Raw genomic sequence first — 20511 nt, forward strand, 5'->3', positions numbered from 1 at the left:
AAGTGTTTTATAATACTGCTAATTTGGATAGTAAAGTTATTTGACTTGCATTATAAGGACAGTATGAGTCATGTTTTACTGCTAGTGAAAAAGCGCTTTGCAGCAAAAAGGTAATCAGTTTCAGTAAGATAGTTTAGCCATAAATATATTTAGGGCTACCCCTAAAAAAATTAATAATAATAATATCGTTAAAATGATAGAATATTTTGGCGGGAAACTGGTTGGCGTGGATTTATCTAATGTTTTGATTCAAATGATTCAAATCTTGTGTTCACTGGTCCATTAGTGTCTTTTTCTCTAAGTTACCATTATACCAATAGGTGGCGACAATTGACGATTATTTTTTTTTTTAAGTATCCTTATTAATGCCTTAGTTAAAAGTCTAATAACAAAGCAGATCTCCCACTCCAGCGTTTTGTCTATTTGTGATACCCAGTCAGATTTTGCTACTTTCAACCAAAACAATAGGTAGTACAACTCAACAACAAAAAATTATACTTGTCAAATTATGATTTATTAATGTCCACACCTACCCTTTACTGTAATGCAAATGCAGTAACTACTGTTGTTCAGCATGAGAAAAATGACGCAATATTGATGTGCCCAGGTAAGATAAATTGTCAGGAGAGTGGCATGTCAGTTGCACATGGCGTTGTCTTTTAATAAGTAATTGGCAAAATCAGCATGCATTCAATTCTAAATAGAACAAAAGAAACAACAAAATGCTACAGATCATAACAGAACATGCAGCCTAAATATAGAAACTAGTACAAGTTCTAGATTTGACTAGTGATTATCTCATAAACCCAAAAATGTGGTTGTTAAAATAGCAGTTTTACATAATTGTTTTTTAAACCGAGAAAAAGTTATACTAATCGAACATAAATTGCGAAGGTAATTTGGTTAGCCATGTTTGGCTTCGTAGTTCCTTAAAGAAACCCCAAAATTAGACAAAGCAAAAACAAAACGAGCAAGTATCTCTGTTTAGGTCTTTGTTATGAACAATGATCTTCCAGCACAGTGCACAAAGAAACACAGCTGATCCAGAAACAAAGCTCTCCATCACTTAGTCTGACCTCTAGGGACAGCCATAAAGACAGACTTCATGTTTATCTCTTAAACACCTATGTATTCTCACAGCTGCCTGTGGCCAGTTAGGAAGCAGGTGGCATTATAAAATAACAACCAGGGCATAAACATTGTTGCCTTGGGCTGTTTTTTCAGATCAGTCCTTGTTAACTGCACTACACAATAAGAACTCACTGAGCTTTCATTTGTTGCTACTGAAGATTTGTCACCAAGTGTTGCCAAGGTGACGACAAGATAACACATGTACAGCAGTTGATTATCATGTGTCATCACCAGACCTGGAACACCACAGGCTTTCCGAAGAACCTTCTAGACCACATTGGATTAGAAAACATATGTAAAACAGCCTTGTATGCATCTCAAATGCAATGCATGTAATGCTCTCATACTGGCTTGGTTTCTCATTTAGCCAATTCTGGGAAATCAACAAATTACAGATGTAAACATAACATTTTTATGCAATTTAAAGAAAAGGATTTGAGACCAAAAACTTTTTTTTTTTTTCAATTTTAATGTGACTTTGTTCAAAGCCTGAAATTACTGCAGGCTCCAACAATTTCAAACACAACTTAGGTTACAAAAAATATAAAGCAAAAAAATAAAGGACGAAAACAGACTTCACTGATTTGTTCTCAAGTGCACAGTAGAGCTCAAGCACTGCCACAATGCTCAGTTAAACAGAGAGAGCAGCTTGCTGGATCCGCTCTCTGGGTGTTTTGGTTTATTGATCATGCACACAAGAGGACAAACACGCAGGGGTCTGCTGTCCACACAAACAAAACTCTCATAAAAAGTCCTGCTGAAGTAAAGAGAATTCATAGGCTAACTTGTACATTATTAACTCAGAACTGCAAATAAGCTTTTCAATTTGTTTTATCATGACCATAAAAGCTACACAGGAATTATGGGGGAAGGGAGAATCGGGGAATAAAAAAGGGGTTTGTTTTTCGGATAAAGTTGTCAACAGTATTTAAGGGTGGAAAGGAGGGCAGAATCTGATTAAGAAATTTCAGTTGCTCAATCATTTCCACATCTAAAAAAACTCCTCAGCAATAAACATGCCAAAAAAAAATCCAAACTAACAAAAGTCTAGGGTGAATTTGGACATCTGTACATTCTAAAGCTGAACCAACATCAAACATTTAAAATGCAGAGAGTGGAAGAGAAAGAGGGAGATGTGGGGTGTGATGGATATTTCCTCAGGACTGAGATGATGGGGACATCTGGGCCTTCCTCATTGAGCGGAGAGCTTTCTCACGTAGTTGCTTCTCCAGATCATCCAAACTGTCTTCTACTTCACTCTCTGATTCCTTCAAGAAAGGTAGCATTAATTATGTCTGACTCAGGGATAATACTTTCACAATAGAGACACCATGAAAAAAAAAAAAGCTTTAGGGTAAGCAAAGTAAAAAAAAAAAAAAAAAAAAAAAAAAAAAAAGGCTTTATTCAGCAGGGATGCAATTAAAGGTTTCAAAAGATTTCTGTAGCATTTCGCAACCATTTAAAAAAAATGCTGTTCTTTCTAACTTTCTGCAAAGAACTTTGGAAAAAATGATCAGTTTCTAAACGCAGAAAAAAAACTTAAAAATATATGAATGGTAGTATATTTAAAAATATGGCAAATGCAGAGATACATTAATATTACTGGGGAAACCAGACTATTTTATACTGACTGTTCATACAGCTTTAAAAGTGTAACTTCACCTTTTTCTGATCAGAATCTGGCTCTGCTTCCTGTCCTCCTGTCGCCCCTCCACTCTTTTCTTCTCCACTCTTCTCCTTTTTCTGTTTCTTATGCTTCTTGTGTTTCTTCTCTTTCTTGTGTTTCTTTTCTTTCTTCCTTTTCTTCTTCTTACCACCTTCAGCATCAGAGTTCTAGAAAACCAACAAAGAAATCATTTTGACTTCAAGCAAAACCATACCATGTAAAAAGCAGCAACATACGTATCAGTGATTTTAAAACGTTTTTTTTTTTAAAAGTGAGACTTATTGGGCAGGTGTGACATACCTTGTTAGGTGACGGGCTCGGGGAAACGCTGCTGTTCTTTTTGGCAGGTGGAGGTGGAGAACAGCTAGCAGAGCGAGAAGGTGAGACAGAAGCAGGCCGCTTGTGAGCTGTTGGAGCAGGAGGAGGAGAAGCAGATGGTGAACGTGAAACCTGCCTCCTTACTGGCTGGGGGCTCTGAGAACCTCTACAAATTGACAGGAATACACAGTCATTCAGAGATCATCACATCTGATAGATAAAGATAGAAGGTGCGCCACAAAAAAAAAAAAAAACATACCTCTGAGATTTGCGTGGTTCTGGTGTGCGGGAAACCCTGCGAATGGGTCTGGTACTATGAGACGGAGACATCTGACGTCTTTGTCTCTGTGGGGATGAACCAGAGGGGCCATATCGGGGCAGAGGACTGGAAGACACTCGAGTGCTGTGGGGAGAAGAACGAGCATCTCTGCCTCGGGCTGCAGGGGGACTTCTACGGTGGCGGGATGGGGGTGAAGCAGAAGAGGGCGGAGTACGTCTTTTTCCTGGACTACTGCCACGACTCCGTTTCGGGGATCGAGAGGGGCGACGTTTGGCCACAGGAGAGGGTGACCCTCTACGCTTGGCCACGGGTGAGGGAGATGCTCTGCTTTTGGACACAGGTGAGGGAGACCCTCTACGCTTGGACAATGGTGAAGGAGATCCTCTGCGTTTGGACACTGGGGAAGGAGATCCTCTGCGTTTTGAAACCGAGGAGGGAGAACCTCTGCGTTTTGAAACCGGGGAAGGAGAACCTCTGCGTTTGGACACTGGTGAAGGAGATCCTCTGCGTTTGGACACTGGTGAAGGAGATCCTCTGCGTTTGGACACTGGTGAAGGAGATCCTCTGCGTTTGGACACTGGTGAAGGAGATCCTCTGCGTTTGGACACCGGTGAAGGAGATCCTCTGCGTTTTGAAACTGGGGAAGGAGAACCTCTACGTTTTGAAATGGGGGAAGGAGACGCTCTCCTTTTGGACAAAGGTGAAGGAGACCCTCTACGCTTGGACAAAGGGGAGGGAGACCTTCTGCGCTTGGGTGGAGAGCCTGATGAGCGTCTCTTTTGAGCAGGGGGAGGGGAGGGACTGTATCGGCGTTGGATAGGGGGAGTGAAGCGGCGATGAGGTGGAGATGGAGATCTGAGACCGGAAGGAGAGGAGAAAGGGATGAAGAATGAGTCAGTCAAAGAGTCTTCATAACCCAAAACCACAGAAACTTGGTTGGAGTTTACCTGCGTCTTGGGGGAGGAGAGGGTGACCTGCGTCGGCGAACAGGAGAAGGTGAACGATGTCTGCGGCCAGCAGGTGATGGAGAACGTCTCTTTCTGGAAGACAGAAAGGGAGTCTAAACTCAGTGTTCCACAGTAATTGATTTAATTAATTCATTCAGTTATAGCCTCAGATTTTGGTTCATGTGTCTTATAGTTCAACCAATTTACAATCCTAACCCATATAATTTTTCTTTATTTTCAAAACACAAAATGTTTTTAACAAAACCTAAGCAAACCATATAGGTCTGTTCATGTGTGACAAGCAAATCATGTATTACTTTTACAATCTCCATTTTGGGTGAATAGACTTAAATTAAGGGACAGAAATCAGGATTTACTAAAAATATTTTAATTTGTTTTGATTTTTACAAGTATCAGCAGAATTTATGTATCTTTAAATGGACTGGTTCGCTAGAGTCAGAATAGACTGGTTGTACAGCATAATTTAGATTCCCTGAAAATAACTAGTTTCCTTTCATATTCATTTCTTCATAAAACTGCGGTTTAAAAATATGTTTATTGTCAGAATTCCATAAGATGCAGTTTCCTGCCATTATTTTTTTAACTTAGCCTTTTTTTTTTAAATCACATTCGATCGGAATTTAAAAACAATCCAAGCAACTCATATGAAAAATGGATTATCCTAAAGTGAATAAAGTATCTGAGTATTGACCTTAAAAGGTTAACCTCCTTACATTTTCAAATGAAAATGTAAAGTACATGCAAATATTGTTGATTTTCACCTTGGGGATGCTTCTCTGTGCCTTCTCCGTGGTGATGCAGGTGAATGGCTACGCCGCCTTCTGAATTCTCCATTCCTGGCACCTGCCCCCCTATTCTGCCTCCTCGGACCTTCGTCTTCAGAAGAAGAGGATGAACCCGAGTCTGTAAGCAAACCAACATGGTTATCAGTAATAAATCGAACATCTACTAGCATAAATCTACCACAACCAACATGATTACTTATTGCAAGCACAGGTGTGAGAGGAAGAGAAGGGAGGTGAGGACAAACGAGTGTGATGGAGCATAAAACAAAAAAAGTGGTAACCTGAAGAGGACTGCTGATTCTGTCTGCGATACTGACGTCGCTGCTGGACAGAATCTGCTGTTGACTCTTTCCCCACCTTCTCCTCCTCTGTAACGCAAAGCAGTGGAGTCCTTCAGTGCCCAAGAAACACCCATGTGCCCACCATCACAAACCCATGATGTGCAAAAACAGTGTCTCACACACACACGCAAATCCATAACATGCACCTCCCCTCATCTTTGTAATAAAAAGAAGAGACTCATGAAACATGAGCTGCAGAATCCATAACATCAGTTCATCATGTTATATCAACACAATCTGCAAGTCTTTTCAAATAAACCTTTCTGACATGCACAAAAATCCATCTTGAAGAACCAAATCTCACCGGAGTCTGATGCATCAGACTGCCTTGGTTTAGGGGACGGAGAGCGAGAGTCATTTCTTCCACCAGGCCTGAGCTTCACAGCTGAAATTTTTAGATGCATTAAAGTCAGAATCATTTAATGGCTTTTGGCTTAATATCCTAAAAGCAACATAGCATTGATGAGGAACCATTTCTGACATTCACAAAGAATCAGCTATAATCTGAAGTACATTTATTTTAAAATCACATTTAAGCCACTTTAAAATGAATATAACAAAACTAATTTTAAGGATGCAACCTGAAGGGCTGGTGTCGGGTCTTGAAGGACTATGACCTCGTCTTCTGGAAGGGCTGGAGGGGTCAGAGCGACGTGGAAGTTTTCTGGGCGGGGTAGCTGACCCACGTTTCCCCACTCTCTTATGGGGTGACCGAGAAGAGGAACTACCAGAAGAGGACCGGGAGCGAGAGCGCCGCCTGGTGGAAGAACAAGTTCAGAAAAACACCAAACTTGAACTAAATTTTAAAAGTTCATCTCAACACACTGTATCTAGTAATAAAGTTGAGTAAAAAGGCATGAGAACATTTACAAAACTGTAACCGGTGTGGCTTAACAACACCGTTCAAAATTGTTATATTTTTGGAAGACTTATGCTCACCCAACATGGATTTATTTGATCAAAAATTTATGAAACAATTACAATTTTAAAATTAAAGTTTTAATTTATATATTTTTAAATGTTATTTATTCCTGTGATGGAAAATCTTAATTTTCAGAATCCATTACTCCAATATTCAGTGTCATATGCTGTGCTGCTTAATATTTTTGCAGAAAACAGTGGTAATTTTTTCAAGATTCGTTTAATAGTTAAGAACAGCATTTATAAAAAAATAAAAAAAAAATTGTAATAATAGACTATAGTAAGTCTTAATTGTCAATTTAATGCATCCTAGGGGATTAAAAATATTTATTTCTATTTATAAAAAAAAAGAAAAAAAAAAAGACTGACCTGTTGACAGGTGAACGGCTACGTCTATGCCTAGAGGGGGGTCTCCGTCTAGGAGGGCTCCTACGTCTTGGAGAGATTCGCCTCCTGGGACTAGTTCTGCGACGCGGTGAGAATGACCTTGAGGCAGAGACATTAGCTTAAACCCTGTTCAATCACAATAGCAGGCAAACTAAAGGACCTAGGAGGAGACAGACAAGACTTACCTTGAGCGGGATCGAGGTCGTCTACGAGAGCGAGGTGAACGAGAGCGTTGACGTGGGCGATCTCTACGTCCATCCTTCTCTCTGTCCCTCTCTCTGGGTTTGGGCCTGTCTTCCGATTTGGATGTTTTATCTGGAGATGACTCTTTCACAGCCTCAGACACAGAGTCCGGCTTCACATCACCCACAAGATCACTGAAGATCAAAGTTAGAACAGGGGAAAAAAAGACAGTCTAAAAATTCATCCTGCAGAAAGGCAATTTTATGCGACATTTAGTAAAATAAAAATCAAAATGGAACTTGCATAAATTAACATTTTAGATTAATATGCAAAGTCCTTTTTTTGTTAAAGGCAGCTTGAAGGACAAATATATATAAGGTGGCCGTAATGCAATCTCAGGTCTCCACAGTTACCTAGTAGAGGAAGCCTCCTGAACAAGCGGCTCTGGTTTGGAGCTCTCTGATTGGTCCGGTTCTTGCTTTGGTTCTTCTTTATGGTTGGGCGGACTGGAAGGCGGTGAGGCTGCCGGGCTCGGTTTTCGGCGAGGAGATCGAGAGGGACTAGACTTACGGTCACGCTTCACAGGTGAGCGGGACTTCCTCCTGGGAACAAAAGTGAAACGAGAAAAAAAAAAAAAAACAGCAGTTAAGCACAAGGCCAATTTACAATATTCTCCATTATTTACACTGACAATTTATTAAAGTCACTGTAAAAACAAAACTAAACATTTAGCAAACGATTGGATTGTTGTCAATTCCAGATGGACAAAATCAAGTCCCAACCTATATGTTTTTCTCATAGACTTATAGCAAAAGGAAATCCAAAACCAACCTTTTAGGGCTTTTCGACTGAGCTCTTTCTTTGCTCTCCTTCTCTCTTTTATCTTCATCTATTTTTTTCAGAGAGGCAAGTTTCTCCTGTTCAATCTGAACATTAAAGAGAAGAAAAACTGTTAAACACTCATCTTATGAATTTATAAACATGTTGTACACACACAATCATATAAACTTAATCACAGTCCAACCAATAAAACTGTGATGATGCGAGTTTGCAACTTCTCTACATCACCTGTCTCTGTTTGATCTCCTCTTTCTTCTGCTCCAGGAAGGCAGACGGGATACCAGCAATGTTCTCCTGGGCACTTAGTAACAGCGGCCAGAGGTCCTTCATGAACTCCCGAGCATTTTTCCCATTCAGAAACCCGGTCAAATTAATCTGCATCATCTTACCATCAGGATTCTGCAACACAAACATCAGGGAGGAAGAGAGAGGGGAGGAAACCAAGCAGTTAATACTCGCACAGAACCAGAGTGTGATCTCTGAAAGTCTACCGATACCTTCCCTTCCTGAACACAAGTAAACTGCTGCTTTTCAACAAGAACCCAGTCCCTGTGGGCCTCAAAAATGTCTTTAAAACCAACAGCCACAGCTGAATGTAATTTTTCCTAATAAACCAATTGTATAAAAGCAACAAAAAACACTTCTAAAATTAATAAACTGCCTTTGAGCATGCATTACAAGTTTACATGTTCCTCCCAGTTCACATCCCCTCGTCAAGGAGCAATAAGACCCTCCCAAACCACAAGGGCTGTCTCTTCCTGTGCAATATTAAACTCCTGAGAGATGGAAACATTACAGTACACAAACAGAGTGCATCAAAACCCCACAAAGCAAGCACAGTCCAGTTGTCTTCAGTGTGAGTGGCGCAGGCTCTGTGGGCTGGATGGGGCGGAGAAAGGCGCTCCATTGGCTGGCCTCCACCTCACTACTGCATCACACTCAATCACCTTGAGTTTAATGCTATATCATTTATCTAAATTGCAAGAGACGAACAAGCAATAATGAGTAAACAAGGTATAGAAAACGCTTTATTTACAACAAATGAAGAGGAAAATAAACCTATGAGATCCATGTGCTAAGACAGGTTTGCTGGAAAATTTATTTCTATAGCAATTTTCACAAATTTTAAATTATTTTTGTAGACCCTAGATCAGTGGTTCTCAACCATTTGGACTCACTGTCATGAAGATACTTCCTCTGGTATTTCTGTTGAAATAATGACAATGCTGCTTGTTTTCATACTTTGGAGTGTTTACATATTCAATTAATTAAACATGATTTATTTTGTGCTTCTATAAGAAAATTTGGGAGTGTTTTGAGCATTTTTAAAAAGACAAATAATTTTAAGCCACCCAGAAATTATTCTATGAGGAAATTATTCTCTATTATTTCACAAATGCTGTTGATCAAACTTATCCTGTACTGATCCTGAAGCATTCCTTTAAGATACTGTATGGCTATGCCATTAGAAAAACTGAAAGCACCTCTTTAGATCTGAAAATAAGGAAAAACCATTATGTATCATTAATAGGAGCAAATACCTCTCTGGAATCCAATCGAAAGCTTCCTGAAAATCAAATGTTTAGAGACTAAATCATTGACTTACAAACAGAGCTTAGCTAAACTAATGAAAACGCAAAATTTTAAATGTCTCGTTTTTTGTTTCATATAACGCAAATACACAAGAAACCAATGTATTGTTTTATAACTGATAGTGGAGCTATTCCCAGAGACTGGGAATAACACGTATTGACTAATATTGACCAATAAATTTTATTTGAATAAAATAGGCATCCTACACCAATGCCATACTGCGCTATCATCTCACGTGCAATGTTATGTTTTTCACTTTTATTCTTTAATGGTTGTACGTCATATTCAAAAATGGTAATCGGGCCTTTGTGTTTAAGATGTACTGCTAAACTTTGACTCTGAAACAGAAAGGCACAAATGATAAAGCTGAAATGACTCTACCATTGGCACAATGTCAAACCCTGCTTATAACTCACCTCAAAAAATAAAGCTCATCATCAAGGGAGAGTTGGATTCAGAGAGACTTTGGGCTCAGGTGAGATCTAATTAGGAGTTGGTGCTATACTTCAGATGCAAGGAATAAGATCCATATTGGTTCAGGCCTTTTAAATCATAAATCACATCAACATTAGAACATTGCTGTTCAAAAGGAACGTCGTCACAAATCAAATCTTCAGAGAGAGAGATTATAATTTTTACCCACTTTTCTGTATTTTTAAAAGCGGACAGACACTTAAAGACTGATGTTAGATGTTTTCTGCTGTTACATCTACGCATGGCAAATGTTTCAAATGTTGCAAACTGTCAGCAGTTATTCACTGAACTTCAAACCTTCTCCTCATCCTCCCGAAGAACAAAACACATCTAATATATAACTGCAGCAAGTGGGAAGAGCAGAGCGGCCGTCTACCTTTTCCTCAAGCTGGTTGAAGACAAATTCGATGACAACATCATCCTCAAAGCCAAGGATCTCCGTCACTCGCTGGGTTATCCAGGGCTTCACGACTTCCAGGTTGACCTTGGTCATATCCACCTAACAACGAATCAGAAAACAATCTTGAAACAGGATTTTCCATATAGAACAGCATCCTTACATGGTTGAACTGACGATTTATAGTAACTCTAGGGAAACACAATATGCAATACGTTTATGGTAGCAAGGTGTTATGAACATATTATTGTCATATTTTCACCTTCTTCTCCAGACATTCTGCAAACTTGAGTTGCTTCAACAGCTTCTTATGTTTGTTGCTGAAACGGTTATCCTGCTCCGCACTGGTGCCCTGAAATAAGAAGTCATGATTAAAACACAATATATGATAGAACTTCATATTTTCTGTATCTGAAGTGAATATGCAATTGGAATATGAGACTGAAAATAAACTGAATTATTTCACAATTTGAGTATAATATTACACACACACACACACACACACACATGATTACGCAGAAGAGCATGGAATAGGTCCGTCTGGGTTTTGGTTACAGTCTGTATTTTAACTATTAAGCTAACCAGACCACAGCTGACTGTATAAAGTTACAGTGGATTTTATCTGTAAGAATAATGGCGATAATATGAAGTTCAACGCGCTGGAATGCTTAAATCTGTTGTTCCTGTTTAATCTGTGGAGTATTTTCTGGCTCTCTCACGCAGCCGCCATTACAGCCACACTCCAATGAAGCACACCAAATACAGCCTTGAAATAACCAACTAATCAACCAGCTGACAAATAACACACGCAAAACAACATATTCAACATTTATATCACGAGAGTTGTAAAAGAACTCAAGACTTACGCGGAAAAACCCCGCGTCCATTTCTATCGTGTCAATATGGCACGATGTCCCACAGTCCACTGCGCCGGGGCAGCTTTTACCTCACTTCCGGTGCCTGTTCAAATCTTTTTTACGCTACCTTGATCGCTTTATTTTATTTTATTTTTATTTAGAGCCACCATGTTTTATAATATGGTGAATTTATCGTGAAAATTAAATATCAAATATTTTAAATTTTGTTTCATGTTATTTTTGTTAGTTTATTATTTGTGACTACTACTGCAGAGGTCACAAAAAACACATTCATAAACTGTTTGCTGTATTAAAGCCATTTATTTGACATACACTGCAATTTCCCACCAGTTCTTAATGAGATTCATTGACAACCTTTGTGGTTAAATAATAACTAAAAATGAAGGCAGATTCAACTTTTAACACCGAAATCACACTTGCTTTGGAAGAAAAGTGAGTAATATATATATATATATATATATATATATATATATAAATTTCCTGCACCAGTAGCCTATTCAGAAGGCAGACTTAGACTTTCAGACAGTCCAAGGCCAAAGAACAGCCCCTTAACTATTGCAAGGCTGCTTTGGGTGTTTTATCCAGTGGTTCTGCTCTTCTGAGTTAACAAAAACTGGTAAAAAAAAAAAAAAAACTCTTAACAGTATATTATAATACATCACCAATGCTGAGCGATTAAGTACTTAATTCACACCATCACACTATGCATTGTGAACCCAGAGACCTTTGATAACTGACCCTAAATAAAAAAAAAAGCAATACAGACAAAAGTGGGTTTAACAGAACCCAAAATTCAGGCAACTGTGATTTCCTCAGCGATAGCAGCTGGAAAAAAAGGCAGTTTTTTGAGTAGCACTAAAGGGAGTAGTGGTTTAAGGTATTTTCTGCCCTTGGCTGTGTTCAAACTGAGACACAATCTTCTTGTGCCCAATACATGGAGTGGTCAAAATTCAGCCCCTCCCAAGAAGAATGTTATGATTGGTTACAATTAGGAAAGCAAGAGTTTTAATTATAACATCAGATTATTGAAGTTTGGCCAAGCCAGAATTTTTCTCAGTGCTGACCTTGTTATTTTAATATTATGTATGATTTCTCTAAAATAATTCAATTGTACAGTTTCATCTCTAATGTGTGCAATATTATTATTATTATAATTATTATACTGTCCTTGTTTTCTCCTATCCCATGACAACTTAAAAACGATGTAAGAACAGATCACAGAGAAGAAAGACAAAGACTCCTGAGCGGTGAGAGAATGTGAGTTATCACTGTTGGTTAACATGTTTTCTTAACAAGCATACATATTTAGAGGACCGTCAGTGTCAGCAGTTCTCTAACTGATGGACAGTCCTGGTCTAAAGAAACAGCTACCAAAATTGAAATAAATGAGTTTGGAAATGTACTGGAAAGGTGCTGGTGATCTGTGTTTCAGTCCCTGAGAAGACCTGCTAGCTGACAGGTAGTCCTGCATTGGTTCTTTTTTCACGGATGGAGGCCAGCATGTCTGTGACCAGCTCTGACAGGCCATACGCAGGCTTCCAGCCCCAGTCCTGACGTGCATTAGAGTCATCAAACCGCACTGGCCAGCTGTCCGCTATAGAGTCAACAATACAAATATGAACATTTGGGCCATTGCAAAAATGCAAGAGTTTTTTTTTTCATCATACAAGAAAAGCGCCTACAGATAGACAATGATCAAGATGGACATTATTTCTACAAATCAAACAAGAACATTAATACTAAAGGAATAGTTCACCCAAATATGAAAATTTGGCCATCCAATATGTAGACGAGTTTGTTTGTTCAGTGGAAATGATTTAAAGAAATGTAGCATTACAGCACTTGCTCAGCAATGGATCCTCTTCGGGGAATGGGTACCATCAGAATAAGTTAAAACAGTTAAAAACATCACAAAAATGCACAGATCAGCACACAAGGAAAAACAGTCCAAAACATATGTGAGAAGACAACAGGGGATAGACTTGTTTCACTGGAGGAACCATTATTATGGATTATGAACTCATATTTTGGTCAGAAGCAACAGTTTGAAGTTAATGCTTTATGATGGATATGTTTCTTTAAAACAGAGCTTTTCGCTACACAAGACATTAATTGATCGTGTGGACTCATGTGGATTATTGTGATGTTTTTATTAGCCCCTTACCAGTCACCCCCCATTTTCGGCATGGAGACAGAAATGACATACCCAAAATAAAAAGGTTTCTGCTCATGATTCTTTCTGACTAGGCTAGGGTCTATTATTCAGATATTTCGTGTGTACAGAGGTGTATCAGTGTTGTTGTGGGCAGATATCAACCAGGAAGTGTACATGAACCATGTGACACGATGTGGCGGTGTCCAGTTATGACAAAGGACCAATCAGAGTCTGTCTGAGCCACAGCTCGAGCACTGAGGAGCACACACACACACACAGCGCTGGGAGAGGCTATGTATCATCAGATCGCGTAAATTAGTGGAAAATGAATAGAAATTACGAATCTGTCTGAAGAAATATGAAGTAAACATTAGTAAATATATTCATATATCTCCGCAGATATGCATCTTTGGTCTATAAATCCTTATTGACGCTGTTCAGTGAGTCTATGTGAACACAAATAAACCGCTGGATGTGACTGAATATGAATAAGTGATGAATTTCTATTCAAAATTTGGCATAATACGGATTTATTATTTTGCACTCCTGACATAAATGACTAAATAACTGTCACTGCAGCAATGTTTTATCAAAACATTGGTCAAATATAGAAGCTACAGTCTTTAAACTTTCAACTGATGCACAGTTTGTCCAGATCAAGTAAGAGAGTGATGTTTAACATGATGTGAAAGTGAAACAGTATTAATCTGGGTCCGTCGCCGATCTTTGACCCGCAAAGGGGCTAACTCATTTTGACAGTACCCATTCACTGCAGAGGATCTATTGGTGAGTAAGTGATGTTAAATCTCTCCAAATATGTTCCAAAGAACAAACAAACTCATCTATAACTTGGATGGCTTGAGGGTGAGTAACTTTAGTTTTATGTCGAAATATTCCAAATTATTTAAGACTTTTTCCAAAGGTTATTCTCTCTTTCACTTTTGTTCTTACCAATAGTCTGCCGGATGGTATCAGGATTGTACGTGACCCTCAGGTGGGGCAGGTGTTTGCGAATCTCTTCTGCCACTTCTTCAGGTGTGAAGCTCATGGCTGCGATGTTGTAAGTACGCAGGGAAAGTTGGCTTTCAGGGGCCTGCATGAACTCAATGGTGGCCCTGTGACAGTCAGATATGTGCATCATGGGAAGCCGAGTGTTGGAGCGCAAGTAACATTCATGTTGGCCGGTGCTGAGGGCATCATGAAATATCTGAACAGCATAATCTGAGGAAAAGAGGACATATACAATTAAATATGTCAGCTGTTGTTAACTGCAAGGAAATGTCAAAGCTACGAATGAGTGGGTGAATGCAGGTGTGTGTCTGTAAATGAGGAAATGCAGAGTGGCTGGTTACCAGTAGTGCCTCCTCCTGGCTTGGTGTGGGCAGAAACGACTCCTGGGTATCGCAAGCATCGGAAATCCAGGCCATATTTATGGTGGAGATACTGATTCAAGCAGAAAAGTGTTAGGATGTTAGCATTTCATAATGACATATCATGTAATAAGTTAAAGTTTGTGTATATATATATAAATATATTTTTACTATTTAAAAGAACAGTTCTCTATTTAAATATATTTTAAAATGTAATGTATTCCTGTGGTTTCAAATCTGAATTTTTAGAATCATTACTTCAGTCACATGGTCCTTCAGAAATGATTTTAATATTCTGATTTGCTGCTCAAAAACATTTTTTATTGTTACTATGTTGAAAACAGCCGAGTATAATTTTTTCAGGTTTCAGATGAGTAGAAAGTTCAGTAGAACAGCATTTATCTGAAATAGCAATCTTTTTTAACATTTTTGCACTAGAAAATCAGCATATTAGAAAGATTTTTGAGGATCATGTAATGATGCTGGAATTTCAGCTTTGTTAACAGGAATACATTATATTTTAAAATTTATTTAAAAGGAAAGCAGTTATATTAATTAGTAAAAATATTTCACAATATTGCTTTTGCTGTATTTTAGATCAAATAAATGCAGGCTTGGTAAGCAGAAGATAAATTTTTAAAGAACATTAAAATCTACTTTTGACTGGTAGTGTATATGGGCTGCATTTAACATTGTGGAATAATATTACAATTAAAAGAACAGTTTAAAAAATAATAATGTATTCATGAGATATGTTTGCAATATTTTTATGGAAACCATGATCCACTGTCTTTTAAACCTTTGAGTAAATGAAATCAAAAAAGAAAAAAAAGAATACTTTAAAATATATGCTTTACACTGAACTTTCTAGTCATCAAAAAATTATGGAAGAATTCATTACAGTTTTCACAAAAACTATATAGCGGTTAAACTTGGTTTCAACACTGAGTTCTTTCAAAAACAACCAAAAATAAATAAATCTTAAAGCATATAATATGTATTAATAATTTCCCCAGATGAACAAGAACATAAAAAACATAAATCTTTACTTCCCCCATCAGCTCTGCATGGACTTTGGAAACCCCATAAATGGTGCGAGGTCTCTGGATACAGAGGTCAGGTGCTGGGTCACGGGGAGATGAAGGCCCGAATGCTCCTATGGTACTGGGAACAAACAGTCGCAAGCAGTTCTCCAGAGCCAGATCTAACACATTATGCAGTCCTGAAGAAAGAGAAGTGGGGGAAGGACAAGAGAAGATCGGGACGGGGCAACAGGAGGAGGAAAGAATGTGCGACATCAGGAATATTGGAACATTGTTACATTTTAAATTAGGTAGTCACAAACACACAGAACATGTGTGACTGAGTTTTCCCACCTGTGATGTTGATGGTTCGGGCAAGAGCCACATTAGCTTCCCCGATAGCACTGAGTAATGCACTGTAATGCACCAGCCAGGTGATTCTGTTATTCACAACTAATTCCCTCAGGTTTTTATAGTCCAGCACGTCAGCATATACAAATGGACCTGCAAGGAGGATCACCCAACAGACACTGGAGGTTAAATGAGAGCTTTATTCACATAGGCTACTTTAGACTATAAATAAATCTAAGTGATTGAAATGTAGGTAACATTAGAAACTAACAAATTGTACAACATTTACAGCATGATTCTAAGTGAATACAGGTTAGTATCATGTTAATTCATAAACATCCTTTTGCTCATGAATGTTTGACATACACTGTAAAAAATTAAAAGTTGAAATTTTCAGCAGCCATTAGTTCAGTCTTCAATGTCAAATTATCCTTCAGAAACGTTTTTAACAATTTAAAACAACCTTGCTTCATAAAAAAGTAAAACACCTTTATTGGAAAACTGGGACACTTAAAACACATTCAGTTGTTATTCAAGTGTAGGCCTTATAAATTAAATACACAATAACAATATAAACAACAATATAAACAACAACAACAATAATATAAACATCACTTTTTTTAAAAAAGGGGTGCAGGTACAGCAAATTCAACCCACCCCCTCCCTCGCCTGCCCACAAAATGTTATATTGGGTTAAATTTATTTCATACAAAATAAATAAATAAATAAATAACCTTCATTAACAGAGAGAGCTGAGATTTTTTTTTATATCTTGAGTAACCCACTCTGTCTCGCCTGTCGGTCTCTGTGTCCTCTGTGTCGTCGCATTAAAAAAACCCAAGAAGATTAATATGAATTTGATTTTTTTAAAATTCTGATTCACCATTACATCCTACAACAAAATATGTAACAATTATAAATGATCCATGAGTTGTTTTATTCTTATAACCTAAACATTATTTACCTCAGAATGCTATGTCATTTTACTTACCATCACAGTTCACTGCAAGGTTGTTAAATATGATGTGCCACAACCCGGATGTGATGTCATAGCCACAGAATTTTTATTTTATTTTTTATCACATACTTGCTACCGATGAGTTCAGTGTTGATTTTTAGTAAAAAAAAAAACATATTCAAGTAAAGATTTAAATTATTAAGCTTAACTGTCCCACTTTACCCATTGTCCCACTTTACCAGTATTCACCCTATATATATATATATATATATATATATATATATATATATATATATATATATATATATATATATATAGATAAAACATGTATGAAGAAATTAAATCTGAAGGACATCACTGGACCCTTACTGGACCCCCTGCAGTTTGCTTACCAAGCAAACAGATCCGTGGATGATGCAGTTAACACGGGACTGCACTTCATCCTGCAACATCTGGACAAAACAGGGACTTATGTGAGGATCCTGTTTGCGGACTTTAGTTGGCTTTCAACACCATCATCCCAACAGCCCTCCAGACCAAACGGACTAAGCTCTCGGTTCCTAGCTCTATCTGTCAGTGGATCACCAGCTTTTTGACAGACAGGCAACAGCTAGTCAAGATACAGATAGTCAAACAGCCACTCCACCATCACTGGTGCCCCTCAGGGATGTGTTCTCTCCCCTCTGCTCTTCTCCCTGTACACCAACGACTGCACCTCTAAAGACCCCTCTGTCAAGTTCCTGAAGTTTGCAGACAACACTACAGTCATCGGTCTCATCCAGGACGGTGACGAGTCTGCTTACAGACAAGAGGTTTAGCAGCTGGCTGTCTGGTGTAGTCTTAACAACCTGGAGCTGAACACGCTCAAAACAGTGGAGATGATCGTGGACTTCTGGAGAAACCCCCCTGCACTCCCCTCACTCACCATCATAATCACAACTCTGGTGGAAGTGGAGTCATCCACTTCCAGCTGAGGAAGTTTAACCTGCCACAGGAGCTGCTGAAACATTTCTACTCAGCCGTCATTGAGTCTGTCCTGAACACTTCAATAACTGTCTGGTTTGGTTCAGCTACAAAATCAGACATGAGAAGACTACAAAGAATGGTTCGGACTGCTGGAAGGATTATTGATGCTCCCCTGCGCACCCTTCAAGAACTGTATACATCCAGAGTGAGGAAAGGAAAAGGGCTCAGAAAATCACTCTGGATCCCTCACACCCAAGTTATCCTCTTTCTGAACTTTTGCAATCTGACAAATACCAGAACAATAATAGTTTCCTCCACCAGGGAATATTCCTCATGAAAAGTTAAATGTTCCCCACTTATGCAATAAAAATGTGCAATATCCTTATATTTATTCTATAGTCTATTCGATCCTATTATCATCTATATCACAACTGTTCATACTTTTTTTTTTTTCGATTTATATTGCAATAGTTGTCTTTATATTTACTTGTCTCTGTGTACTGGAAGCTTATGTCACTAAAACAAATTCCTTGAATGCGCACGCATACTAGTCAATAAAGCTCTTTCTAATACCGATTGTGATATATGTTGCAACTGATGCAACCACCTTCCCATATCACAGCTGTACATCTGTCTCAGTGTCAACATACCCATGTTATAAACTTCAGCAGGAGGCCTCCTAATGTCTGACAGGATGATGTTTTCCTTTCCATACTGCTTCCTGATGGAAAATGAATTAAAAATTATTACAAATCAGAATAAACGAAAGTAAAAGTTAAATGCTATTTGGTTTGATAAAGAATATATCTCAGAAAATGAATAAAAGGTTACATCTACAGCAGTGGTTCCCAACCTTTTTCAACTCGCGGCCCACACACATATGTTTTTGCGGCCCACTTAAAAAAAAATTAACTGACCCCGCTATTGTTGGGTTAATAACTTAGTACTCAGAAGCTAGATTGTTAACTGTATTTATTGAATGAACTAGGGCTGTGTGATATGGACAAAGTATGCAAAGACAAGGCAAATCTATGCAAAGATGTAAAAACTGTACATTCTGGAATATGATTTCAAATTTATCCAAAGGCAGCAGTTCACTAACCTCAGCATTTCAGCTAGTCCAACTCCAAGCTGTCCCAGGCCACCTTTAACAGAAGAACAACACTTTCAACAATTACAGAAGCTTAAATACACATTTTACAACCAGAAACTTCACCACACACAATAAATAACAGAGCACCAACATAAAAAAAAAAAATCTATATATGAATGAAAAATGTTACTGCATTATTTTTAAAATGAAAATGCCTAAACTGGAGATCAGAGGTACAGTAAATGAACAACAAAAGAACAATATAATGTGTGATCATCTCCAGTAGACCACTAAAAACAGAGTTTATATTTCAGTGACTAGACTGATGTATATGGGATGGCAAATCAGTGCACATGCAAATGAAGAACGAAATCCCACATAAATGGCAGTTTCAAAAACAGGCCCAAATAAATTTTAAATAAGCTCTGTTATTGTCCAGACATTTTTCAGCTCCACTTCGACTGACAGTCCATTTACTCACTCTGTTGCACAAGCATAAAACAGCCGCGCGCTCCATTGTGCGCACGCGGAGCGCTTTTAACACAGTTTATTCCCGACCTATTGTTATTGCGATAAACAGGATTGTCTCTTACGAGGCTCGGAAAACAAACACAGAAGACATGATGCAACTAAATAATATTTCCACCAAAACACTACAGGTAGTCACACGTTATTTGAGCTCCTGGAAACAGATGGCACCTGTGATGAGGACTCGAGGACTGTCCGTAGGAGGCTCGGAGGACTCGTTGCTCGGCCATCGGTTGATCTGACGCGGCGATAAACTCATGCTGCGACCCGACCAACCTCTACACAACGAGCGGACACCTGACAGCATCTGTCAGTTAATAAACATATCAGTAAACTGAGCAAACGGTTCAGAAAGAATACATAAAACACATTTTAACTTTTTAGTTTGCGCTAAACTAACAGCCAAGTTGTTTATTTCATCCTTAAAAGTGAGTGGCCTGATACACGAACACTAAGTAAATCAGAAAGTTCAAGAATAAGCGCATTATCCCACCTTCAAAACTTGAAATCCGTGGTGATGTGAAACACGTGTCTTGCATCAAAATCACAACATTGCTGTTGCGTATCCGGAGGTGGAAAATGTAGTAAGTAAATAGGGCTGATAATAGGGATTTTCATGGTATTTAACCGTTAGAATTAAGAGATTACTGTCCGATTGGTTGTCAGGCGGAGCGCATCGAATGACCATTGGATAAACAAGCTGCCGGAGCAGAGAATGCTGGGAAATGTAGTTGTATCCTAAAACTAGCACGTACGGTCGCGTGAGCGTTACAAGAACTTGCTGACGGGCTGCCCACTCCGGATTTATATTGTGTGGGTGAGTTTAGCTGAGCTGGGGCTTTACTCTGAGGACTTCATTGGCCAGTGAAATGTTATTGTTTGTGTTTGTGTGTGCGCGCTCGCAGA

The 20511-nt window shown here is 38.5% G+C and overlaps 2 protein-coding genes across 7 annotated transcripts; both read right to left on the reverse strand.

Moving 5' to 3' along the window:
* Positions 1-636: 636 nt before the first annotated feature.
* LOC127976033 (serine/arginine repetitive matrix protein 1-like) lies at positions 637-11247 on the reverse strand. 6 transcript variants are annotated; one of them, XM_052580130.1, is made up of 18 exons: positions 11151-11247; positions 10547-10636; positions 10264-10386; positions 8049-8219; positions 7812-7906; positions 7394-7582; positions 6983-7174; positions 6780-6896; positions 6071-6246; positions 5794-5874; positions 5430-5516; positions 5125-5266; positions 4343-4435; positions 3868-4250; positions 3375-3807; positions 3098-3281; positions 2794-2964; positions 637-2399 (listed from the first exon to the last, which is right to left on the reverse strand). In XM_052580130.1, exons 1-18 carry the CDS (start codon positions 11169-11171, stop codon positions 2289-2291), a joined length of 2859 nt encoding a protein of 952 aa, XP_052436090.1. In that variant the 5' UTR covers positions 11172-11247; the 3' UTR covers positions 637-2288. The 6 variants fall into 6 exon arrangements, with proteins under 6 accessions (XP_052436090.1, XP_052436089.1, XP_052436093.1 ...); XM_052580129.1 differs by having other exon boundaries at positions 3375-4250; positions 11151-11246; XM_052580132.1 differs by having other exon boundaries at positions 2233-2392; positions 3375-4250.
* A 195-nt stretch (positions 11248-11442) lies between these two features.
* On the reverse strand, positions 11443-20450 carry LOC127976036 (L-threonine 3-dehydrogenase, mitochondrial-like). The gene is made up of 9 exons (XM_052580138.1): positions 20099-20450; positions 19777-19912; positions 19087-19129; positions 18635-18705; positions 16064-16213; positions 15737-15909; positions 14670-14760; positions 14269-14538; positions 11443-12756 (listed from the first exon to the last, which is right to left on the reverse strand). Exons 2-9 carry the CDS (start codon positions 19910-19912, stop codon positions 12611-12613), a joined length of 1080 nt encoding a protein of 359 aa, XP_052436098.1. The 5' UTR covers positions 20099-20450; the 3' UTR covers positions 11443-12610.
* Between the last annotated feature and the right edge of the window lie 61 nt (positions 20451-20511).

The sequence above is a fragment of the Carassius gibelio genome, chromosome B17 (genome assembly GCF_023724105.1).
Source record: "Carassius gibelio isolate Cgi1373 ecotype wild population from Czech Republic chromosome B17, carGib1.2-hapl.c, whole genome shotgun sequence".
NCBI classification, from domain to species: Eukaryota; Metazoa; Chordata; class Actinopteri; order Cypriniformes; family Cyprinidae; genus Carassius; species Carassius gibelio.